Here is a 27,303-nt window from a genome sequence, read left to right on the forward strand (position 1 = left end):
ATATGCACTTGAATTATATTTACACTAGATAAGCATATATAGAATTGTAACAGTTGTAATGATATACTATACTGTTTTTTTCTTTTCTTGCCCTTTTTAAGCACTTTTTATGTGTTGTTTCTTTTTTGAGAATGTATGTATGCGTTGATTATTTTTGTGTTTTTTTATTTTCCTTGTTTGTTATTTTAAAATTAAAAAATCAATAAAGAAGTTTTCCAAATATGATTTACAGCTACCCAACTGCTCTGTGTTCCAATGTGCAGCTCCCCCCTCCCTTTCTGATAAGACCGTTTTTCAAAAGTACGAATATTTTTTTCCCTGAACTCCAATGTCAGCTCTAATAAGTCCATATACATGGATACTGCAATACAAGCTTAACATATGTGCTCTATTCTAATTGTATGCCAACCTACTCTTCCTGCTTCTAGAGTTAAGGAAGAGCGTATGAGTATTGGTGGCAAGATTTCTTCTGTCTCTGGTTCAGTTCAGACAAACTGGCAGCTGGCACTTACTTAGTTGGTGATCCTTCGATCTTCTCTTCCACCAACTTCAATCGTGCTCATGCTTTGTCAGGAAAAGCTTTCTCAGGTTTTTAAAAATGTGAACCTTTGCTTTTTCAACCTGCTACTCACAATGTTCCTTAGTCAGTCATGAGCATTTTGATAGGGCACCTTATAACATGAACATATGCATGGAACAGAAAAAATATTTTGAACTCAAAACAAAATAATCACCACCCGGAGGGATATGCACCCTGGGAGGTGCAAGGGGGTATTGGTGATGTGCACCAGCATTGTCCTATTCATTTTGTTTTGTGTGAAACACAGAATCACTAGAGTAGTCCAGACTGGTCTATTGAATGGTCTAAGAAAGAGGTCTAGAGAATCTCCAGGATGTTGATGGTCTTGTTCCAGATTCAAATCAAAACATTTTCCCAATTTTTGCAGATTCCGATTAAAATGGATTTTCATTCTGAGTTCCTCAGATAGGTGGCAGCACTTAACTAATTTCAAAAGCTAAACAGGGTCAGATTGATGGGTGGGAGGAAATCCAATTCAATACAGGTAGTTCTTGCTTAACAACCACAATTGGGATGGCAACTCCATCGCTAAGTGACACGGCCATTAAGCAAAACATCACATGACTCCGTCAGACTTATGTCACTTCCACTGTGGTCATTAAGTGAATCACCCATGGTCGTTAAGCGAGACATCACATGACTGTGACTTGCTATTGTACTGATGGCTTCTCCACTGACTCTGCTTGTCAGAAGCCAGCTATGAAGCATGCAAATGGTGACTGTGGGACACTGCATCAGTTGGTCATAAAGTTAGTTTTTCAGCGCCGTCATAACTTTGAACAGTCGCTAAGCAGGGCAGTCGTTAAGCAAGGACTACCTGTAGGCTACAAGCTAGACTAGGGTGTCAAAAAAGCAATGACAAACCCTTTTTTTTGTGCCAAGAAAATGATATGACATACATTTGTCAAACTGTTAGAAACCCTGAAGTGAAGTAAGAGAAAGACTGTCATGGAGAAAGTCTTTGTGGTCAACTCTGACGCTGATTTGAAGGCACCTACTCAATCAAACTTTTGCTAAATATCACCAGGAGCTGAGTTCAACTCAAAGAATACTTTGGTACCTACGTAACCAATAGCAGCTATTACATGCAGTAAAAATACAGATTTTAAGTATCAGTAGGAATGCAAACATTTGATTGAAATTTGTACTTAAATGATAACAGAAAGTTTGAATTATATTAGTAATTGCTAAGTTTGAACATTTAGACATTGCTGACATTCAATTTCTCATTCTATATAAAACAACTTTGTAATTGTAACACTAGCAGTAACAAGCTTATGATTATTTTGTAAATAAAACTGAAGAAAAAGAGGTCTGAAATTTGTGTCAACACTCTAAACATATAAGAATTTCACTCACCTGGGAAAATATATTTGCAGTTGGAGGAATTCTGCTGTCAACAATGCTGTATAATATTGCTAACAATCTGTCCAATGGGAATGGCTTCGGACCAAGAAGATGATTACTGGTCTGTTTTTTAAAAAAGAATTGTTAACTGCACTTTCTTGGAATGTTGCAGAATTAATCTTGTTAATTTTACTATTCCAGCTGCCAAAACTACATTGCAACATCTACTTGGAAAAAAGCTTTATTGAATTAAATGTCCTAAGTCTCAGGTAAATGGTGGTGGCGATTATTATTATTACTTGGATTTCTTAAGGCTGCCCAACTCAAAGAAGATTCTGGGCAGCATACCACAGGTCCAATACATATATTAAAAGCACCTTAAAAACACATTAAAAACCACATAATTGCCTGGACCATAGCAACTCTCCCCACATGCAAAAACTTCACAGAAATTCAGCAGGGGCTCCACAGCCATCCTAACCCCAGGCTATATATAGGACTAGGGCCTCGATTCAATTTCTTTTCTTTTTTTAATCCCCATATTTTCCTTGGAACATTACCTTCATTGTGTATACTTAATAGATAAAATCACAAGATTGGTAAATGTCAAGTAGAAATTGGAAATTAAATAGACATTAACCATTATTTTCCCCACCACCACTTAAAATGACCCTGAAGAGGTAATTTATATTCTTATATTAGTGAGAACAAATCAAGAAAAATAGCAGCAGCTGTATAGTAATTAGAACAAATATGCTTTTTCTAAAATTTAGATAAGTTCATACACTACTCTTAGCGTGTAAAAGTGTATAAGAACTTTAGGCTGTTAAGGAAGTTTTTAGAGTATAACTTTACTATTTAAATAATTATAACATCTTAATCATTACACATACATGATTTGGTTCAACTGCAATACAGCCACTTACAATAAAGTTTGCTGTTGCAGGACAGAGATGCTAAGGAAAAGTTTACATCCTCAAAAGTAAATATTTGATAAAAGAGAATGCATATCCCTGCATATAGAATACAGATAGTCCTTGCTTAATGACCACAATTTGCACTGGAATTTAGGTCACTAAATGATGTGGTAGTTAAGTGAGACATCACGTGACTGTTTCACTTAGTGACCGCAGTCCCAGCACCTGTTGTTACACAAGAATCGTGGGTTGTTAAGCGGGGTAGGAGGTAAGGAGCGTGGGGGTGGGTGCCTCAGGGGAGCGCAGGAGACCCTGGGAGGCCCAATGCAGGCCATGCACAAGTTGGGGTGTGCTGCAGTGTGGCACAAAGCCACAGCCACCCTAGAAGACCTGGGGAAGACCAGAAGGTTTCTGAAGGATCACAAGAATGGGACACCGGCTTGCGAAGGAACGAGGGGCCCTGGCTTGGGGAAGGAACAAGACAACACCTTGGGGAAGGAATGAGAAGACCCAGCTTGGGGAAGGAAAGGGATGCTGGCTTGCAGAAGGAACAAGAGACACCAGCTTGGGGAAGGAGTGGGACACCGGCTTGCGGAAGGAACGAGAGGTCCCGCCTGGAGAACGGTGCAAAGCGGCAAAGGCCAGTGGTGTGGCGCCTGAGATAGCATTTCTCAGTGGCAGTGGCAGTGCTGGGGCTGAACTCAGGGCCTGGGGGTGGTGGCAGCTGGCTGAGACTGCTGAAGGCCTTGGACCTCTACTTCAGCCCCAGCCCCAGAGCTCCCGCCGATAAGTGCCGTGGTGCAGGGCAGCCAAAAGGGCATAGATGTGGGGAGATAGGCAGATGGGGGGAGATAGGCAGATGGGAGAGTTGCAGTACCCCTGCAGTTGTAAGTGAGGGCAGGCTGCCAAGTGCCCAAATTTTGATCACGTGATTGCGGAGGTGCTGTAATGGCCATACCTTTGGGCACAGATTGTAAGTCCATTTTTTCAGCGCCACTGTAATTTTGAATCCACATTTACAACCGCTTTAACAACCCCCACCTGACTATCTCCCCCCATTCCTCCCCTTTTGGCCCGCTACACTCCATGGATCCTGCTGCCCTGCCCTCCACCATCCCCAACTGACCACCATTTTCTTGCTCCTGCTGATGACAAGACGTGCCCAGCCTGGCCCTTTGTGAGGCAGCTGCTGGCCAGGTCAGGCCTTCTTCCCCATGTCGCATGCAGTCAGCAGCTGCCTCACAAAGGGCTAGGCAGGGCGCACCTCCTCAGCAGCAGGAGGAAGAAGATGGTGAAGGTCAGCTGGGGTGGCAGAGGACAGGGGAGCAGGGGCCTTGGAGTGTAGGACAGCTGTGGCTGGGGCTTTGTGCCATGCTGCTATGCTGGGATGGCTGCAGATTCATGTCGTGCTGTTGGGCTGGGGCACCTGGGGTATCACCCTGTCCTGCTGAGCTGGGACAGCTGCGGCTTTGCGCTGCGGGGACTGGGGCTTTACACCATGGCTCAGGGGCTTCTTGCAGCTCCAGAGCCGTGGCACACCAAGAATCGCCAGAGCTGCGAGGTGGCAAGAAACCCCAGAGCCGCTCTGTGGGGCTTCTTGATGCTTGGGGGCTTCTTGGCGTGCTACAGCAATGGGACTGCTTGCTGTGCCACGGGGCTTGAGGTGGCAGTCCTTGGTGGTTATTGTGAGCCCAGTGGAAGGAAGGAAGAACATGACAATCGCTCTGAGGACAGGGAGGAATGTCCACTGGGGGTGAGGTGGGGGGAATACAACCTCTTCATGCTGTCAGGACAGCCAAAAGGGCAGAGATCAGGGGAAACAGGCAGGTAGAGGGAGTTGAAGGGGAAGCAGTCCCTTGCCTTGGAAGAACTGAGGCTCGAGGCTAGGAGGGACCAAGCTGGGAATGGCTTGAATTGAGGTGGGATTTGTTTAATGACAGCTACAGGGACTGCTGGGTGGAGTGGTCACATGATGTTCCTGTTCACAACCGCTTCACTTAGCGATGGTTGCTGATTCCAATTAGGGTTAAGTAAGAACTACCTGTACTGGAGAACAGAATCTGGGACACCCATGTCATGAAAAAAATGTTTTGAGCTCAGAATGAAATAGCCCCACTTGTTACATTTCAAAAGAATGGTCTGAGTGTTCTCTGTACCCATGTGAAAGGGTTTGATGAGGATTCAGAAGACAGTTCTATAGACCCACACCTGCATACTCATCCATTATTCATGAAAAAACCTCTCTCCTCATCAGTTCATAAACTATTAGAAAAGAATTACAAAAAGTTCCACTCTTTGGCTCTACTGTACTTTTAAGAGATACATCATTTCTAACTGGGACATTGTTCAGTTGCTGAAATTCTTCTGAATTTACCCCTTTCATATCTACATTCTGTAGCTTATACAATTAAGTAAATGTGTATATGTTTTCTTATTTTGCTTCTTTAGTTAAGGCACAGAACTGGGCATAGCCAGATATTTCTGGGTGAGTCTTTGGCGAGAGTAGTTCCAATTTTGAAAAGACTAACCACTGCTGGGACTAAACAGAGGCTGATTCTTGAGCAACTGGAACTGCTCTAGCAAGAGAGACCTCTACCAAATACAAGTCCTTGACTTATGAGCATTCATTTAGCGACCACTTGAAGTTATGATGGCGCTGAAGTGACTTACGACCATTCCTCACACTTATAACCATCATAGTGTCCCTGTGTCATGTGATCAAAATTCGGGTGCTTGGCAAGTAGCATGTATTTACAACAGTTGCAGTGTCCCAGGTGATGTGATCACCATTTGCGACCTTCCCAGGAGGCTTCCAAGCCAGATTCACTTAATGACCATGTGATTCACATAACAACCATGGCAAAAAGGTAGTAAAATCTGATTTGGTTCACTTAATGATTACATCACTTAGCAACAGACGTTCTGGTCCCAATTGTGGTTGTAAGTCAAGGACTACCTGTACATGTTGTATACAGTCCACCGCAGAGAATTTTTATATGGATCAGAAACAGAAAGTTAAATACCTTTTCGTGTTTCTTCTGAAAGTTTACCTTCCTAATTTTTCCATGATGCTGCAAGTAAAAAATAGCAATTGATTATTAGATACAGTAGATATTTATAGAACTGACATCAACCTAGAAGATGGTGGACATTACTATATTCTTGCACATATATTTCAACTACAATTCATTTTATTAACTGTTATTAACTTCAGTAACTATTTCAGTAACAATAACATAACAATACAGCTTCAAGTTTGGAATGCTTGTAGCATGTGTATAATAGTTGCCAATGTACATTCCAAAGCTATGTTGCATAATGTTAATAAGCCAATTTATTGGCAATGTATAAATTTTCCTGGAGATCATTCACAAAATGTTACTATAGGTAGTCCTCAATCTACAACCATTCGTTGTGATAGTTCAAGTTACGTGATCGTGATCTGGGTGCTTGGCACTCTGTTCACATTTATGACTGGTTGCCAAGCACCCTGCAATCACATGAACACCATTTGAAACCTTCCCTGCCAGCTTCCCCAGAAAGTCAATGGGGAAGCTGGCAGGGAAGGTTGCAGGTCACTGGGGTAAGTCTCCCCCACCCACACACCCTCCCCCAATCCCTTTACGCTCACACTGCACTGGCCACTCGTGCACCCCTGTGCACCCTCTCCGACCCACCCTCACACATCCCCTTGCACCTTCCCTGACCTGCACAATGCCTCTCGCACACCCGTGTACCCTTCCTAACCAGTGCGGTGCCTCTTACCCTACCCAATTTGTGCTTCTTGCACACCCCTTTGCAACCTTCCCACATGGCGCCTCTTGCATATCTCTTCACATCCTCCCTTGATCCCTTGCGCACCCCCCGGCACCACACCTCTCACGCACCCTCCCCCACACCCCAGTTTGCCTGTGACTTGCATTTTCCCTCCAGCTTCCCCACTGACTTTGGTTGTGGGAAGCCAGCAGGAAGTTGCCTTGCCTAAAGACAATGGGATTCAATTAACAATGGCAACCAGAACTGCAGGGATTTACAACTGCATCGCTTAGCAATGGAAATTCCTATCCCAACTGCTGTCATAAGTCGGGGACTACTTGTTCTATTTAACAGTAGAAAAGGAAAACCTTGTACATTAAAAAGGCTACAAGGTAGAGGGGACATGTTTTCTTCTGGGTAACAAAGTAACATTTTTGTGTCTGTTGCTTGTTTCCATTCTCTCATCATGTTGCATCTGCATGAGCTGGTATGTACTGTATTGTATGCACACTCTGCTCTGGATCGTGTGACTGGAAGAAGAGCTTAGAATGGAGTAGTCACGAACGTTCCAAGCCACTTCAAAAATGCCTCTCCTCTATGGATGGACAGGAATAATTTTTTCCCCCACAGTCCTGACCAGATCCAGACTTTCTTTTGTTGGCTTCTGCTCCACCTGTCATCAGATCTGGTCAAATTCTGTTCACATTTTTTTTGTTTTTTTCATAATAATTTTATTAAAGATTACAGTAATACAGATAAAAACTAGTACAAACTACAAAAAAATCCAATGAGAAGGAAAAATAGAAAGTGCAGAGAAAAAAAAGAAAAAATATAAAGAAAAAAGAAAAAGTAAAAATATAGCAAAGAAAAATAAAAGAAATTTATAAAGAAGTGACTTTCCCCTTAGTCACAACAAATATAAACTATTTTAACAAATTATCACCGTCTCTTAAAATACAACAAATGATCTCTCCTTCCATATCTCATCTCTTATCTATAAATAAATCCTTAAAGCCTCACCATTCAGTCCTGGTCAGCAAAAGGCCTGCTGACCAGGGTCTGGTCTTGAGCCCCAAGGGCCAGAACACACCACTGGTATAACGCATCCGGGGCATCTTCTCCTGAAATGGCCTGCCCTCTGGCTTCCATCATACCACCCCATGCCCATCACCACCTAAATACCCGCCCTGAACCACCCAAGGTGGTCTTCCCCCCGCCTTCCTGTCCTCTGACTTAAAGGGCCCACCATACCGTACAGCATACAGGGAAGAGGGGGAAAAAGGGGATGGGGAAACGAGCCCCTGCGGCACTTCAGCTAACTGCTCTCAGCGCCGACGGGGGCTCAATCACCCCAATTCCCTTTTCTCAAACACTCACCCCTCTCTCCGCTGACTTCTCTCACTGGGCGGAGAAAGGAGGGCCACATTCACTCCTATCCTCTCCCCATCTCCCACCTGGCCAAAGAGTAGCATATTCATCTCACAAGTACACACCATCCACCCACATACCCCATAACCGCTCAAGTCCCCCATGCCTCTTCTCTAGGGGAAGCCCCTTGCCACTTAGGGGCTAAAACCCACAACCCCCAAGATCCCAATGTCTCTGTGGGCTTCAGGTACTGTGGGCCCTTGGGCTCTGGCCTCTGCTCCACCATTGATCCACCTCAGCCTCGCCCTCATTGCCGCCGTCCAGCCACCGTCACTGTCACTGCCAGCACTACTACCGCCAAAACCAGCAGCGTTGGGCTTGGACCCAGCTCTGCTGACATTCCCGGCCCAGCTGGACCAACTCTCGGCTCTGGCATCACTTCCCTCGAGGCTGGGAGTTGTTCTCAGCTCAAACGGCGCAGCCACGGTAGCCACCACCAACACTCTCCCACCACCACCGCTGCAGCCTCTGTCAACCCCCTAGGTCCAAGCGCCACCCGCTGCCACTCGCCCCCGTTGCCCACGTCCTCTCCTCTCCGTTCTCGGCATCGTCTCAGCCGCTGCCACCCCAACTCTCCTCCCTACCGCGACAGCCCACCTCAGAGGTAACGCTGGGGGTTCTCTTCATTCACCCCACATTCACATATGGGTCCCATGCCTCCAACTCTCCTAAGCCCCATATTGGCTATGGTTAAAAGCTGGTTTAGGGTGGTTATGGCTGGGAGCTATGCACTAGGCATCCACTCCCTGTCACCATCTTGAATTTTCAGTTACATCAATAAATAATACATATCTCTGTGGGAAGGAGGATTGTTTAAACTTGCCAAAGAGGATGGTTGGCTGACTGCTAAACAAAGAGATAAGTAGAGAAAGAAGGGACACAGGAAGTTGGGAAAGATCATGTGATTACAGATGTATGGAGTGCCAAAAGGGACAAAAGAGTTAAGAATATATGTATATATATCTAGATATCTAGATATGTAGATATACTACACACACACACACACACACACACACACACACACACAGAGTGTATGTATCTGTGTGTGTGTGTATAAAAAAATAAGACACTCTTACTTTTTACTTCTTTCTGGATTACAAATTAGAAAAGAAAAATGGTTACTACTAGAAAAGCAGTGAAAATTACAGAAGGGAGGAGAGGATCACTTACAGAGGGACAAAAAATAACAGAAAAAGAAATTTGTTTGAAGAATTTGGCAAGAATGTTACAGGATTAGTAACTGCATTAGTGACTGCATTAGTTAAAAGAGAACTGGATATGCTTCAGGGGAGAATGTAGGAAAGATTTGCAAATATGGAAGAAAAGATGAATACAAATTTGAAGAATCTGTAATACAGATGAGTGGAAAGCAAAATGTCACATGACTGCCCTGCTTATCAACAGCAGTTCTGGCAGCCCCAGCTGCAGTTGTTAAGCAAATCACCCGCAGTCATGACTGCAACTTGCAACCTCCTGCTGGCTTCCCCATTGATACTGCTTGTTAGAAGCCAGCTGGGAAGGTCACAAATGTTAATCACATGACCGCGGGACACTGCAACCATCATAAATGCACAACGGTTGCCAAGCGCCCAAAGTGCGATCATGTGACTGCAGGGATGTTGCGATGGTCATTAAGTGCAAGGACTGGTTATAAGTTACTTTTTTCAGCATCGTTGTGACTTCAAACAGTTGCTAAACAAATGGTTGTTAAGCAAGGACTACTGTAAGTTTGTTTGTAGCTACTGCAAACAAGATCGGAAAGTTGCTTCTTTAATTATCTTTTTTTTTCCTTTTTCTAATTGTACTGCTTTTTACACTTTCTCTTTTCTCTAATTTTCCTTTAGATATTTTCATGTCTATCTTTTATCTATGTAAAAATCTTCAATAAAAATTATATTAAAAAATTAATTTGAATCTCCAACATATAAATGGCAAAAATAACAAACGTAATTACCTTAACAAAGAATCTTTTATCTGTCCTGGTAGGGTTGTAAGAGGCAAGATAAGCAGCTATTAGAAGAAACTTGGAATAATATGGAAGTTCTACATGAGCATAAGCTGAAAGTCCTAGAAAAAAAACCCAGCAAAACAAATATTGAATCTTGACAACCTTAAAAGCACATGTTAAAAAATCAATTCAAAACTTCTTGCCCAGAGCTTAGTTGTTTGGTTTTTTTTAAGCTACTGGTATATTTATAAATGCTTGCTTAGTAATGGTGGCTGATTTATTCTAAATTACAGGGCTACTTTCATCATCAGTAATTTACACAGCAAAACTATAGTTGCTACACATACCTTTTACTTGTCCAGATTCTTCATTATCTTGCTGTAATCGTTCCCACTGGGAGCTAAAAGGCAAGGTAGCCATTTAGAAGTATTGTGTTTGCCATGACTAAACGCAAAGGATTTTTACGTTTCACTTTTAACAGAAGATGCATTTGGGATACCTCAGGATTAAAGGAGTAATGCAGTTCAATTGTTTAAGAGCATATATGCAACAAGAACAATACTAGATTATTTTACCGAATAGACAGATTGACAACTAGAGATAAAACCAGGTGTTATTTTAAACATTTTCTGAGAATGTTTCTTCATGATGTTGTCATGCTATTGTTCTAGGTACAGTACAAGAAATTTCATCCAAACATACAGCTGCCCTACTATCTCAAAATACACATGTTCAGCAGGGAATGGTTCAGAAACAGCTTTGCTAAGTGATTCTACAAATTATATAAATACTACACATGAATCAATAAGCTTTTCCTTCCCTAGAAGGAAAAAACAGAAAGACAAAATGAAATTCATCAGCCATGCTCATGGATTTCACATTTCAAAATGTTTATTATTCAACATTACATGTGATACTTCCCCCCCCAAAAAAAGTCTCAACATAAATTTATATCAGGAAATATTAGCAACAGATTTCTGGGTACAATTCAAGGTGCTGGTTATTATCTTTAAAGCCCTTCATGGCTTGGGACCGGGTTACCTGAGGGACTGTCTTCTCCCAGTTGTTCCTACCAGTCCAGTTTGGTCCGGAAGGTTGGGCAAGTTATGGACCACATCAGCCAAGGAATGTTGGTAGGCAGGGACTAGGAGACGTGCCTTCTCCACCATAGCCCCTGCTCTCTAGAACATTCTCCCTTCAGAGATTAGGATGACCCCAACTCCGTTAGCCTTTTGTAAGGCCTTGAAGACCTGGCTATGTGCCAGGACCTAGGGCCCCAAGTGTGTTAAGGGCCCTGTTTCCTGGCTATATTGACATCTATGGTAATAATTTTACTCAGCGATCATATATATTTATTTTGTATTGGCTATAACTGTTTTTAATTGTGTTATGTTTTTATGATTGTCCGCCACCCAGAGTCGCTTGCTAAGATGGGCGGCTTTAGAAATGAAACAAACAAATAAATAAATAAATGAGGAATGAATGAATGAATGAATAAAATAAACAGATGTTAATTAAAAGGTTCCTTTGAAGTTTGTTACTGAATATAAACAGAAGAATGAGACCAAATATATTCACTACCCATTTTCCTATGGAAAACCAAAAACTTTCTTCAGAAAAGTACTTACAAATTATTGTTCTTTGTCAGAAGAAGATATATACCACCAAGTACGATGATAATTTTGTCAAGAGGTCACTGACTCAATGAAATTTTAATGGCAGGGTAATGGTCTATACCAGTGTACATGCTAGCGAGGAAATACTGGGAATTAAAGTCTACACATCTTAAAGTCACCATCGTTGAAAAACACTGGTCTACAAACAGCCATACAATGACCGTTCATTTAGTAACCATCCAAAGTTACAACAGCACTAAACAGTGACTTATGACTGGTGCCCGAAGTTACCACCATCGAAGCACCTCCATGGTCACATGATTGCGATCCGGGCACTTGGCAACTAGGCTCACACAACAGTTGCAGTGTCCCAGGGTCACATGATCGCCATTTGCAACCTTCCCAGCCGGTTTCTAGCAAGTAAAATCAATGGGGAACTGCATGATTCACTTAATGACCATCTGATTCACTTAATGACTACCGCAAAAAAGATTGTAAAATCCAGTCACGTGATTTGCTTAACGACCGCACTGCTTAGCGACCTAAATTCTGGTCCCCACTGTGCTCATTATGCGAGGAGTACCTGTATTCAAATGGAAATTAGAAGCATCACTTACAGCTTAGCTGAAAGCTAAAAAAAAGAAACCCTTACACAAAACTGGTAGGAAAGTTGCATCCTTCCAAAAGAAACCATCCACAACCAGCTTTTGCTCTCAGTTGCTTTAGAAATCTACACTGGAGACCAAGTATATTGTGTTTTAAAGAGGAAGCACTTCTGCCAGGGCTCATTGGCCTCTAGGTATCATGGTTAAATTCCTCCTCAGAGGCTCTTTTATCTGACTTGTCCAAATTATTAGCTTACGTTTTACATATTTTTGAGTGCACAGCCCATTGTTGTAGACAATTTTTCAGATACAGCAATTTATTTCCACACTTGTAGTCACCAGAAAACAAACCTGACTTAAATGAATCTTTGCCTTTTATTTCTCTTACAATCATATACATTAGGGTTAAATTAGATAGGACACAAGAAGATTCATGTGGTCTTTCCCTCTGCCATACAGGGGTCTGAACCAGATTGTAGGTGTGGAACTGAAGGGGATGTTCAGGTTCAGCCTGGCATCACTTTACCTTTCACAGGAAAGGATACAGGTAACGCACATCAGTATCAGTGATTTTCCCATAAAGAGCAAATGGCAGCTTCACAATGAGCAAGTATAATTCACCTGTACTCCCTCAGCATTTTACCACTACCTACAACTGCTTTTAATTAGAAACAAACACATATAAGAATCCTTCCACACCTCATGTCTTCCCTATCACTTGAATATTTGTATATTTTTCATTAATAAAAAATAAACTGTTACCCATATTAAGTAGAGTTTAAAGAGATAGGACACTCGTAATAGTTGAAAAAACCTTCCATATTTGATGTTTTACATAAGCCTCAAGAAGTTGCTGAAAAAAAATAATAAAGAGAAGGGACAATTACCTTGAGATTTCTCGAAGATAGACTGTTTGCATAGCTTTCTTCAAATGGGATTCAATGTTTTTCCATAGTCGGCGTGTGTCACGTTCATTTGCTATGCCACAGAAAGACAACTTAATTTGGGTTGACCTCTGAAAAGTGTTCAGCTATATAACAATTATTGCTGACTTTATTCAAGTTTTCTCTGACTCAATGCCTTCCACACATTCTATCTTGGAAGTTCCAGAATACCTAGCCAACATGGCTAAATTAACTTCTGATTAAGAATTCTGGAAGCTGCAGTCTCAATACATCAGGAAAGTGCCAAGTTGGGGAAGGTTACAATAAATTCTGAATAATTTTATAAAACAAAAAATGGTAATCTCAAACCACAGAACACTCAAAGCAAGAAAGTTTAGTTGTAAATCAAAGATTTTTCTGTTATGTCTCCATTATTTTAGTTGAAAAATTCTTTTCATGGCTTTCTTTATTCCAGAGGTGGCCAGCATGTGATCTACATGAGCCTCCCAGGCCCAGCAAAGACTATAATGCCAAATTTTGCAGCAAAATGACATTAATAGTTAAGATCCAAAGTGTGAACGGTAACAGCTTATTTCCCAGAGCCCTTCCGCTTCCCACATGTAAAGTAGGTAAAGAATAACTTCAGTCAAGCTTGGCTCTTGGTGACTACAGGGACATTTCCATGGAGTTTGATTGTCCATGATAGGAAATTGTCACAACCTTCTTCTGGGATACTTCCCACATAGCTTACTGCCCTTTAATTTCTGGTGTAATTTTTGTCGCCTATCAAACTAGCATGTATGTATGTATCTATGTATTTTTAATATTTTAAATGAGGTCCAACCTCTGGGAGATCAGCCAAGGTCACAATATATGCTGCCACATGGCATGGTGTTTACATTAATGTCCTCTCAAAACAAGGTGAAGATTTCAGTTATGTCCTTCCAAAATGCAGCTATTAAGGTCACAAGGCAAGCTGTGGCCTCTGACTCTTCAGAAGCTACTTATCATTCCTCATTCCTTGATTCTCTGTTGTAGACATAACATTGGCTCAATAATCTAGCCATGGTTGAAATACTGAGTGCCTGAGAGCTTATACATTTCTTTTATCTACTCACCCTCTCCTCACTTTCTGGGAACATGGAATACAGGTAGTCATTGCTTAACGACAGTAATTGGGACCAGAATTTCCATCGTTGAGCAATGCGGTTGTAAATTACATCATATGACTGTGTTGCTTAGCGATGGCAATCCTGGCAATGCCCACTGCTGTCATTAAGTGAGGATCTCCTCACGACCTCCTGCCGGCTTCCAACAAGCAAAGTCCGTGGGGAAGCCAGCAGGAAGTCTCAAGTCCCAGGCAGCTTGCAAGCAGGCCGACAGGTAGATAAATGCTACTGTGGTGCTGCGTGAGTGTGGCCGGGCAAGGGGTGGCTACTGTGGAGGGAGGACACACAGGTGGCTCCCATGGTGCTGCACAAGGGTAGGCAGGCAGGGGATGGCTGCCACCTTCTGGGAGGGTGCACCAGTCACTGCCACACTGCACAAGCACAGCTGGGCGAGAGGTTGCTGCTGTCAGGTGTGGAAGGGTGTGCAGGTGGCTGCTGCGGCACTGCACAAGCACAGCCAGGTGGAAGGGAGTGCACTACAGAGTGTGCGGGGCGGGGGGGTGCTGCAGGGCAGGTGTACACTATGGAGTATGAGATCCCCAAGATCTCATACTCTGTAGCCGGGCTCCTCGGGAATAAAAATGGCAGGAGCAGAACCAACTTACAGGAGTAACTCGTGACCTTCCCTGCTGGCTTTCCCACTGACTTTGCTTGTGGGAAGCCAGCAGGGAAAGTCACAAATGGCGATCACGTGACCGCAGGATGCTGCAACAGTCGTAAGCATGAGCCAGTTGCCAAGCACCCAGATTGCAATCATGTGACCCCAGGAGTACTGGGAGAGCCAGAATTTTGAGGACCGGTTGTTAGTACCACTTGTTCAGTGCCATCAAAACTTCACCTACCTGTACTTTTTCAAGCCACACTTTAAAATCTTACTGCTTTAAATAAGATTTAAAATCATACTGCTACTTTATGAAGATAAAGTATTTTAGAAATAACTTGATTCAGTCATAAAATTACCGAGATTCACATAATGCATATAGAGTGTGGCTGATTTATACATTTGAAAATACTGTACAAATATGTTCAAGTAAACTTTTTGCAACAAAATATCACCTCAGTTGGAACTCAGTTATAATGCACACTGATTATGAATATATAATGAATACCAATACAGCGAAGGTAAAATTGAATGTACTAAATTCACCACTCTTTATGTTTTTGTAAAGTACTAGTCAGTGCTTTTTTGCAGGTCCTTTATGCTGCTCTGCTCTTTTGTGGATCTCAAAGGGAGATTCATAGTGCCAGGAGTTCCAGCTCCAAAACCTTTCAGCCTACTACACAAGAATGGCAACTGGATTTTTGTTTTAAATCTAATTTCTAGAGTATGAAATGCATTACCAGCTACTCTTCCCCACCCATGGTCCTGAGGCCCTCAGTGTGCCAAGAAGACAGAAGACCACATGACCTGTACAAGAGTTAACAAGACAGCCAAAAAAATATGACCCTGAATTTTTCTTCTTCCTCTTGAAAAACTGACAGTAAACTCTAAAAGCAGGAATGCATCTTGCTCTTGCAAGTACTGCTTACCCCTAGGAAAAAAACTATAACAATCCTGAGTAGTCTCACTGTGCACATGTTATAGAGTATTTTGAATAATCTTTTAAAAACATTGTATTCACTGTTCTCTCTACAGTAAACATTGATTTCTCAGTAAATTATTTGTAAAAGAAAACTTTTCCCCAAAAAATAATTAATTCTTAAAAAAAAAAATACAAAGGTTGAAGGAAGTTTTTGGTGTTATTCTGGAACTTCTTTCCTTCTCTCTTTTCATTTTTGAGCCTGAGGAAGCATTTTTTGGGGGGGCTCAGGTTTCTAATTAGTGTGAATCAGTAAGTCACATGACCATGAAGAAACAAAAGAGAATTGATGTTCAAATCACACTTCTAACTATGGTGGCAAAGTGTGGTTCAGAAAATAGATATAGTACACTAATTATAATACTCTTCAAAATTTGAAGACAACTTCTGATTGCCAAACACAATTTGACAACTGGGCAGTATTACTTCTGCATCAGGCTGATTAGAAATGTACAGCCATTTAGGATATGCTTCTTATAATCTAAAAGGAGATGACAAGGCAAAATTCATTCATATGAAAGCATTCATATGAAAGTAAAATACTCACCCTCTCCTTGGACCACAGGCTCACAATATTTAGAAAAATTAAGTGCAGCCTATAAGATAAGAGTACAAGGCTTATTTAGTGTCATCCTATGGATCCTAATGTTCCTGATAATTGAAAGAATTCAGACATTACCATCTACTTCCCTAACCCAAAATAACCTGTTATTTATGCTGGATAAAATTTATTCTGGATAAATAAAATTAGAGAAAATGGTTGATTGGTAGTGGAGTCTGGAAGCAATCCTTATTGGCATGGACAAACTAGATAATGCTTAACATTCCTAACTAAGGGGGTCTTAGATGGGGAAAAAAATGTACAAACAATGTATCACTTTCCCTTGTGAAATAATTTCTAAACAAGAGTTGGGAGCTATGGAATGAGAAGAAGCTCATCTATCTTTATCATTCTTGGATGCCACGACTGTATATTATCAAAAGTTACACAGATTCTGTGCTCCCAGTAATTCAGGTGAAGCATAGTGGTATAGGTTCAAATGTGTGATACAAGAATTTAGAGCCAAAACTAAAGCTAGATCGTATCAGATTTGTCTTAGCAAACTCCTTTTGGGGCATTTAACCAAGATATTTTCTCCTGCAATATCTATCAAGTACTTAGCAGCAACTTACAACTAAATTCAAGATTCCTTCAGAGGCCTCTTTAACCAGATTTACGAAAAGGCAAAGGAATTAGATTAAAAAATCTTGGCAAATGGATATTCTTATTTTAGCAAACAATTTATCTCTTTGTTCATTAGGATGGAGGTTTCTTGATCCTCTTACTAATCACACACTGATGTACTGGGAAGATGGCTAGTAATTTTTCTGATAAAGAATGTGTAGATATTCTGCACTTGTAGTATTTTGCACATTACCATCCTCTTTCCCAGGCTTTGAGAAGTTGATTATAGTATCAGTCTCACAATTACAATGCTTCTCTTGTGTTTTGGGTGAAAAGTTTCTTTGCTTTCTTCCAGAAGTTTATACCTCCCATCTCATAAGAGGCTGGTTAGAGCCGACAATCACCAAACCAGTCACTGAAGTGTCCAGGGTAGGAACATGCCTGATGGTGCCTGCTTAACACCTGTTGAGGACTGCATATTCTTAGATGCTATTAACTAAAAATAATTTTCACTATGCAAATATGTACCTCTGGATAGTTTTACATAGGGATTGGGATTCCGTATTAAAGTATAATGATTCCTACTGATGGTATTAATCTGAATGTTCTAGGAGCAGGGCTAGAGATTGTACTGACAGCTACATTTTGATTTTTTTTTAAATGCAGTATCAGATAGCTTAAAGGCTACTTCACTTTCCATTATGACTCCTGTCTGGCCTCAGAAGTTTTGATGAATGGATCTGACCATTATTTTACCCATTACCTTCTACAGCACATACAAAGGATTCCAAATCTATTATTCGTATGGCCTTGTGTAGAAGAAATGACCTTTAAACCATGGTCAAGAGATCAGAACTTAGCTTTCATATACAGTATGCTTTCCCTTCTGCTCATCCTCTTGACTCCTTAGATTATACCTGTATTAAGCATCGTCAACAATAACTAAGAATTAGAAACCAGGTTGAAAAACTGACCCTAAAAAAAGGCAAGGAGATTGCTGCTTCATGAAGTGCTTCATTTCTCTTGGGAAAGTGCAAGTCTTTCTAGTTTCAGTCTATCCAGCTACATCCACAGTATTTGCATCCCAAGAAACAAATAAAATAACCAATGAAATGTTTATATATGACAATCCAACAATTCCAAAGCCATCAGCAAAACAGTAACCACCATCTTTATTATGAAGAACACCAAAAAGATCCCTCACCAGATGTTGGAGTTCCTTCAAGTTCCTACAGACTGGATAGAAGACTCCAAGAAGAATATTTATATATGCAGCATAAAAATCAAATGAATATTCTGGAGGATGGTCGTGGGACAGAATCTTCTGCAGATGTCCTATTTGAATTTTAAAAAAAAGCAGCAAGATTTTCCTCTAAAGCTGATAAAGTGACTTACTGCATTGTTTTCAGTGTTAACATTCAGGAGATATCACACAGAATAACATTTTTATATAAGGCCAACAAACCTGCAGTTATTGTCATTTTGCAGAAAAAAATTGGCTAGCTCTAGTTAATCAAGTAACATTCCAAGTATTAAGGAAATGATAGGCAATCCACGTGATCTTAATTAAGGTCAAATAGTCAATATCATGCCTTCAATTTCCTTATAAATATAATTCTCTTTGAATAAAACATCTACCACAGTTCCTTCTTTTCTATCGGATACCCAAAATGATCAAAGTAATCTCCTAAGCCTCAAGCAATGAATCTACCTTTTTTCAACATCAGGTAAACATTTTATTACCATGCCCCTTAGGGTTCTTGTTTGTTTGTATGCTGAATATTAATTGCCAGACATATTAACATTATTTGTTGATTATCTTACATTCACATTTCACACTACATGTTTATGTTTTTCTTAGTCATTCTGAGAGGGATGAGTCACTAGTGGAAAATAATATGCTTCTAATTAATAAATAAACTGCTTGCTATGATGCCCGTTAAAACTTCTGAAATAAATGGTGTATTTGAGAACTTTAAAGTGAAATTAAACTGACAAGCTACAATGAGTTCACACTCAGTGAAACTGCTTTAGAATCTCCAAACTAGTAGCAAAGATTCTTAACTACTCTGATTTTATTATCAGAGCCCCCAACTGTAATAGTATATTTAAGAGACTGTCATTGAGAGCTACAGAAAAGTTAATATTAAATGTAATAAGAAAGCTGACGTCTGTCAGACTTTTCTTTCTATTAACCATCACCTGGCAGCAGGCATCCCATTAGGCTACAGCTGAGAAGGGAATCAAGATCCATCCACTGGTTCAGCTGAGAGGCAAACAACTTTAGACCCCTTCTTTCTGAGCTGCATCTGATCCAGTCACAAATTAAAAACAACTTTTAAATTAGAAACTAATGCACATTTTCCCTGTCTCTCACAAATGCCTTTTCACTTTGTGCTCTGTGTTTTATACCATAAGCTTCAAAATCAGAAATTGACTTATTATATATTTTCGTGCATGCTCTGTAGACTTTTGGAGTGGAAATGCTTAAAAAATATTATCTTTAAGGAATTTCCTTGTTTTATCATGAGAACTGTCCACAGGAAAGGAGCCATATTTTAAGAAGTGAATATATAAATTATAGAAATGATTCTGCAGTTACAAGAAATTAAGCCTGTGATTAATTATTTAAGTATGCTAATAAGTGAAATATAGAGCATACGAAAATGAAGTCAGGCAAAATGTACTACTAATTCATGAAGCCACTCAGAAAAGACAGAAACACTGATATGGAAGAAATCAAAGGATATTAAAAAGAATTTAAGAATGTTGAATGTGACAAGCCTATAGTTGCTATGGCTTTGATGGTGGTTGATCATGTATACCCACATCCATGCAGACCCTGGGATAACCCAAACAAACTCTGTACTGAGTCTGTATTCACTTTGCTGATAATTTGCTGGGAACAGACAGTAGTTCAGCTCCTCATAGGACATAGTTTTCATACGAGGAGGAAGAGGAGCAGATACAGAGTTGGCAGAAAGAAGGATATCTTAAAAACACCCAGGATGATCCATAAAGATCACAGAAGATTCTGGGCAGAACTTGAATAATGGAGGATTTGGTTGGCAGCTAAAGGTACTATAAAACCAAAGGTGCTATAATGACTAACATGGACTAGATAATTCCAGTGATGGTTTTCAGCCTTGTGATGTAGTCCAGACAAGAAGCATACCCAGAATTACAAGTTCTAACTTTATTGTAAGGTTACATTAACAGAATCTTGCAAGTCTGAAAGTACAGCTCTTCCCCTTTATAGTCCAAGAAACTAGAGAGGGTCCCTTCTGAGATGCTTGCCACGTCCCCATTGCTGATGCGGACTAAGTTGCCTCTTATCTAACCACTGTCTAGTCTGCGGCTCTTCCTCAAAAACCTCACTTTTTTCTATTGTCCAATTTTTTCTAATCATCAAAACCACAAATCATAAGTGCACTTTTTTCCATTTCATGCAAAAAGTTTATAAGGGGTTTCCAGTCAGCCATAAATGTAGCTATTGTTTCTTCTCTAATCAAAGAAGTTAATTTAGCCATCTCTGCAAGTTCCATCATCTTCACCAGCCATTCCTCCATTGTGGGTAGTGTCGAACCTTTCCATTTTTGTGCATATAATAGTCTAGTTAATGTACATACTTTTATAGATGTTTGGTCACTAAAATATAGTACATATTTATATAAACACTTGGTTACTAGAATTATTGTAAACACACTTTGAACTAAGCTTATATAATACAGGTAGTTCTCACTTAATGACGGTAATTGGGACCAGAATTTCCATCACTAAGCAATGTGGTCGTAAAGCTGTCATGTCGTCACGTGACCATGCTGCTTAGCAATGGCAGTCCCGGCAGTCCCTGGTTACTGTTGTTATGCAAATCACCGCAGGTCATTTAGCAAGGACCTCACATGACACCGACTTCCTTTGCTTGTAGGAAGCCAGTAGGGAAGGTCACAAATCGCTATCATGTGACTGTGGGACACTACAATGGCCAGGAGTTTGAGTACTTGTCGTAAGTACCACTTGTCAATAGTCACTGGTTGTTAACCGAGGACTACCTTTAATAAACATAACTATAATTCACTTGATAGATCTGTGTGTGTTGGTTTAGTTCCTATCTATCCTCACACTCCAACACCCTGCAACTGACCCACATAGTCTAGTTCACAGAAATAAGATATAGATTATCACAATTAACCATCTTTGATAGACACAGCAATAAGGTTATATACAGTATGTTTACTTGTCCTTACCTATGCTGTAATCTGGAAAATATAATGGCAATGGCTCAAGGCATCCTGTGTTTGGACGAAGAAGCTCCCACACAATTTCACTAAGGAGAACCACAGTCACGTTTCTCTCTGTCTGCAAGTGAGAGGTATTGTAGAAGAGAAAAGTAAAAATGACCTTGTAGTTATATTTTTAATCACAGAAGAGTTCAGGTTTTACAAAACCAAAAAAACTGAAATTAATCTGATTCAGCATTTTACTTAAAATTATTTGCATAGTGAGAAGTCCTTAAATAGTTTAATCAAGCAGCTAACACTTTTACAAAATATAGGTTTCAGGATTCTGTTTTTCTGCATTATGACATTTATGTTTCACAAAGATAAGTATCTTAATTATTAGGGAGGGTAAATTGATTGCATTTGAAAAATAATACTTAAATCATTAAAACTCATACTATGCATATGGGCTCAAAGCAACCATATCATTCCCAATCTGCTGTCTTTTTATGTGATAGTGTGGATTTAACCATCTCTAATAAGTTTTACAACAGTAAAATGTTAATATTACTCTTACATTCAGGGCCTAGGCTTCAAGGAAAGCTGGTCTCCTTTTCACATTTTGCTAGAAACCATGGGATAATGATGAGTTACTACTTATAATTTATCAATAAGGCACATAAATTATAAATGACAATATGGAATGGAATGAAAAGGCAGATCAAAATGGAGATAAGCTGCTGCATTAAAGCATTCTTCCCTCAACAAAATCTGAGCTTCAGGAGAATACATAGTGTTAAATACAGCTGCTTTCCCATGAGGCATGGGCCAGGTACAGATAAAGGATTCTCCCTCCTGACATGAGCTTTCATGCATTCTAAAATGTTGACTTTAATACAAAAAGAATGCTGAAAATACCACTGCAATGAACCATTGAAAATAGGGCAGAAATACACATGCAGGAGGTGATAATGGAAGGGGAGCAAAAAGCAAAAATCCCACCACATGTTCCTGATCTCTAAAGCTTCACGGTTAACAGAAACCCTGCCTCCTATAATTACAGGTGTAGAATTAGAAAACTTTGACCTACAGAACTTTATACTCCAATTAGGGGTTTTGTTTTCCTTTTTGGTCTAAATAATTGGAGGGGAAAAGATTTCAAGCTTTTTGACACAGGAAAGAACTATCATAAATATCTGTAAGTAGAAAGATCTAATGTACCCCAAGATGTTTATTCTGGGTTTTCATTATTAACATCAGAAGGCTATTCTGGATAGCCTCAAAATACTTCACACAACACACTGACAATTAAAAATCTACAAACACAAGTTAAAACATATAAAAATGTAAAAATGATGAAATTGTGTTTAAATAGAATGAAGTATTACTTAGGTAAAAGTTAAGCACAATAAAAGAAGCAATCGAACACTGTAGGCCAATGGAAAGAGGTGCATTTTTAAATCATTCTTAAAGGTCAGTGTGGATGGCTCTCCCCCTATTGCACTGGAAAGGAGTTCCAGGCAACCACAGAGAAAGCATGGCCCAAGCAGCCTCCCCAGATAATCCTAGTGGGCAGTCAGAATCTGATTAACACAGTACTGAGAATGAAAGTACTCCCAAATGCCTTGAAAGATGCAGCCATGGAACAGCCATGAAACAACAGCTTAAAAAACTTGACTGGTCATAAAAAATTGAAACGAATTGCTCAAGAGAATAAGGGCAGTTCAAGACTATATGGCATCGGACAAAATGGTTTGACCACTTTTTCATTGGTCCGTAATCATATCCTTCCACGTAACTGGAAACTGTGGAGACACTTCTATCATCAACAAATTTACAATAAGCTTTTCTAATCATTATCCTTATAGCCTTTTTGGCCATGGCACCCGTCCTTTGGAATATCATTCCCCCTGAGGTCAGGTTAAGCCTGACCTTGCTGGCATTCTGGAAGGGCCTGAAGACATGGCCTTTGCCATCTGGCCTAGGGATCTGGGAACATGCGTATGGAGCCTGCAAAATGGCTGTATTGCTAAGGAAATTGAGTGTACTTTGCCATAGATTATGGGGTTTTTAATGAGTTTTAATGGCTTTTATTTTTTTTAATGTTTTTTTTAATGTTTTTTGTTATTTTGAGGGGTATTTTGTTGAACTGTTTTTGTGTTTTTAAGTTTGTATGCCACCCAGAGTCACATACAGTGGGGCAAAAAAGTATTTAGTCAGCCACCAATTGTGCAAGTTCTCCCACTGAAAAAGATGAGAGAGGCCTGTAATTTTCATCATAGGTATACCTCAACTATGAGAGACAAAATGGGGGAAAAAATCCAGAAAATCACATTGTCTGATTTTTAAAGAATTTATTTGCAAATCATGGTGGAAAATAAGTATTTGGTCAATATCAAAAGTTCATCTCAATACTTTGTTATATATCCTTTGTTGGCAATGACAAACATTTTCTGTAAGTCTTCACATGGTTTTCACACACTGTTGCTGGTATTTTGTCCCATTCCTCCATGCAGATCTCCTCTAGAGCAGTGATGTTTTGGGGCTGTCGCTGGGCAACACGGACTTTCAACTCCCTCCAAAGATTTTCCATGGGGTTGAGATCTGGAGACTGGCTAGGCCACTCCAGGGCCTTGAAATGCTTCTTTCGAAGCCACTCCTTCATTGCCCGGGCGGTGTGTTTGGGATCATTGTCATGCTGAAAGACCCAGCCACGTTTCATCTTCAATGCCCTTGCTGATGGAAGGAGGTGTTCACTCAAAATCTCATGATACATGGCCCCATTCATTCTTTCCTTTCCACGGATCAGTCGTCCTGGTCCCTTTTCAGAAAAACGGCCCCAAAGCATGATGTTTCCACCCCCATGCTTCACAGTAGGTATGGTGTTCTTGGGATGCAACTCAGCATTCTCTCTCCTCCAAACACGACGAGTTGAGTTTAGACCAAAACGTTCTACTTTGGTTTCATCTGACCATATGACATTCTCCCAATCCTCTTCTGGATCATCCAAATGCTCTCTAGCAAACTTCAGATGGGCCTGGACATGTACTGGCTTAAGCAGGGGGACACATCTGGCACTGCAGGATTTGAGTCCCTGGCAGCGTAGTGTGTTACTGATGGTAGCCTTTGTTACTTTGGTCCCAGCTCTCTGCAGGTCATTCACTAGGTCCCCCCGTGTGGTTCTGGGATTTTTGCTTACCGTTCTTGTGATCATTTTGACCCCACAGGGTGAGATCTTGGCATGGAGCCCCAGATCAAGGGAGATTATCAGTGGTCTTGTATGTCTTCCATTTTCTAATTATTGCTCCCACAGTTGATTTCTTCACACCAAGCTGCTTGCCTATTGCAGATTCAGTCTTCCCAGCCTGGTGCAGGTCTACTACAATTTTGTTTCTGGTGTCCTTTGACACTCTTTGCTCTTGGCCATAGTAGAGTTTGGAGTGTGACTGTTTGAGGTTGTGGACAGGTGTCTTTTATACTGCTAACAAGGTCAAACAGGTGCCATTACTACAGGTAACGAGTGGAGGACAGAGGAGCCTCTTAAAGAAGTAGTTACAGGTCTGTGAGAGCCAGTCATCTTGCTTGTTTGTAGGTGACCAAATACTTATTTTCCACCATGATTTGCAAATAAATTCTTTAAAAATCAGACAATGTGATTTTCTGGATTTCCCCCCCCCATTTTGTCTCTCATAGTTGAGGTATACCTATGATGAAAATTACAGGCCTCTCTCATCTTTTTAAGTGGGAGAACTTGCACAATTGGTGGCTGACTAAATACTTTTTTGCCCCACTGTATGTGAGATGGGCAGCTATATAAATTTACCAAATAAATAAATAAATGTTAGAACAACTTATTTTTTCACAACATTTATTAGCCTCTACCCACTGGAAAGGTATTGGAATGATGCAATATGCCTCTCTAATCCATTTGAACTGCTGCAAATGCCATCATTAATCCAAAGCAAACACATTTCTCTCTGTTCTCAAAGTATCACATTTATTACATCCAATTTCATCAGATTATTGCAATGGAAACACATGGAAGTGCCAAAGTAAGTGACACAGCCATCCTCAAATTTAGCTTGCTACAAAGATTAATACACATCTTCAAAACCCAAACAGCACATTTTAACCAGGTTCCTGAATGCCATTTACCAGGAAATGGTAGGAAGAGCTGCCCAAAGCAGCATTTCTATCCTACAACATATTGTACTTGAACTACAAAATAAGCATATAAACTTTGTCCTCTGACTCTTCACTTTTGTTAAAATCTAACTTACTTATGCTTCTGGGCCTCTTACCTCTACTGACATATTCACATCCCATGACCTTTGTCACTTTATATTGGTTTCTGTTTCCGTTGATACACTGGATTGTATCCTTGGATGTGAGTCATGCTCAGGTAAAGAATTTTCTTTTTAAATATATACATATTACACTACAGGTAGTACCAACAGATGAGAAGATATGTAGCTCAAGGTTGCATTGTGGAGTCCTTGGGTTACTCTGAGCTTGGTTGTTTTCTTGCAGACGTTTTGTTACCCGGCTAGGTAACATCTGCAGTGAAGATGTTACCTAGCCAAGTAACAAAACGTCTGCAAAAAAACAACCAAGCTCAGAGAACTCCAGGGACTCCACTACAGGTAGTCCTTGTTTAGCAACCACAACTGGGATCAGCAACTTGGCTATTAAGCAAAGTGGTCGCTAAGTGAAACTGCGACTGTGCTTATAACCTTACTTCAGCTTTCCTTTGCTTTATAGACCTGCGAAGGTCGTAAGTGCAAGGATTGGTCGTAAAGTTATTTTTTCATCACCATCATAACTGCAAATGGTCACTGTACGAGGCAGTCACTAAACAAGGACTACCTGTATACCCTTTTGGAGTAAGCAACATTACACAAAGCACAGAAAAAAAGTAGTAACAAGAATTAAAAGCAAGTGATAAAAGAAAAATGGAAATCTAACTAAATGTAGTTTACATCAACACAATTCACTGTACCTCTCCAAACCACTGACCTTGCAAACACCTATTTCCATCAAGTTCACTGATTCATACATTACCTATTACTATTTAAACTTCTGATTAAATTCTAGTGTTTGAGAATGTCTTTCTGAATGTAGTTTACTGATTAACTCCAAGATCAAAAATTCATCCTAACCCAATTTACCATGTCCTATTTTGTAGTTGTTCTACATACTATATTCTAATATGTATATGTTCTACTAATACAAAAGACAGAAATCGTTTTGGCAGAAAGATTTCTTTTCTCCACATGTTAAAGCCCTAATGGGACCAGGTACACGTTATTCCTTGAACATATAAAAATATCTCAGGTGAGAAATGATTTAATTTTCAAATGGATCCTTCAATGTTCATAAATGCAAACAAAGTAACTTCTGCATCAAGATGAACTGCAGCAGCATGAAAAATAAAATTACAAAAAAAATGTCAAGTTTTAATAAGAAAATAACCTCCTGAGCCATTTATTCTTCTCTCTCTCACTTTCCCTTTTTTTCAAAATTTATATCTATCTTGAGAGCAACATTTATTATGGGACATAAAGCTGTGAATTAACCAAAACAACTTAAAAAAAAATGCTGGTTCACTCAGCTACTGTGGGTAAGAAAACAATACAGTATCCTATAAATTTAGTCATGTAACTTTTCAAATTGTTGATCCATCATAAATGGCAACACAAAAAGATGTGTTAATAAAATAAACAATACTAATCAAACTCAAAGACACACAATTGACCAAATTTGCTAGTATAAAAGCTGTTTCACATTAAAATTGTCCTATAAATTAAAAACTCACCAAAAATAATTTTATAAAATTTACTGTCCGATCTGCTAGACCTGTCACTTTCAATTTTAGAAATATACTCATTAAATCAGTCAGGGCATACTGGAGATTTAATTCTTAAATAATGAATGAAATTTGGCCAATTCTCTTACCAATTCTTGTAGTCTCAGAAAACCTGGCAGAATATTTCCTTCCAGCTCACGCAGCTGTTCTGCATTATCCAAAACCTTTAATCAAAAAAAGATTTTTGTTACACAACAATAATAATTTGAAGGTTCTGTTTCT

The 27,303-nt window shown here is 40.0% G+C and overlaps 1 protein-coding gene across 4 annotated transcripts in view; it reads right to left on the reverse strand.

Moving 5' to 3' along the window:
- The window catches only part of ORC5 (origin recognition complex subunit 5), an 88,209-nt gene that overhangs the window by 47,086 nt on the left and 13,820 nt on the right, over nucleotides 1-27,303 (reverse strand). For 3 of the 4 annotated variants that reach the window (XM_088134963.1, XM_088134962.1, XM_088134964.1), the window contains 9 exons: nucleotides 27,171-27,245; nucleotides 21,243-21,354; nucleotides 18,200-18,330; nucleotides 16,378-16,426; nucleotides 13,085-13,175; nucleotides 10,324-10,376; nucleotides 9,983-10,095; nucleotides 5,868-5,915; nucleotides 1,940-2,050 (listed from right to left, as the gene is read on the reverse strand). In XM_088134963.1, coding sequence (XP_087991089.1) covers nucleotides 1,940-2,050; nucleotides 5,868-5,915; nucleotides 9,983-10,095; nucleotides 10,324-10,376; nucleotides 13,085-13,175; nucleotides 16,378-16,426; nucleotides 18,200-18,330; nucleotides 21,243-21,354; nucleotides 27,171-27,245 — 783 coding nt within the window. The remainder of the gene's footprint in view (nucleotides 1-1,939; nucleotides 2,051-5,867; nucleotides 5,916-9,982; nucleotides 10,096-10,323; nucleotides 10,377-13,084; nucleotides 13,176-16,377; nucleotides 16,427-18,199; nucleotides 18,331-21,242; nucleotides 21,355-27,170; nucleotides 27,246-27,303) is intronic. The other variant, XM_088134965.1, reaches the window with a different exon arrangement.

Source organism: Python bivittatus, unplaced genomic scaffold (assembly GCF_059951505.1).
Source record: "Python bivittatus isolate LINGU-HERP-01145 unplaced genomic scaffold, Pbiv_v1 ctg000120_np1212, whole genome shotgun sequence".
In the NCBI taxonomy this organism is placed as follows: Eukaryota; Metazoa; Chordata; class Lepidosauria; order Squamata; family Pythonidae; genus Python; species Python bivittatus.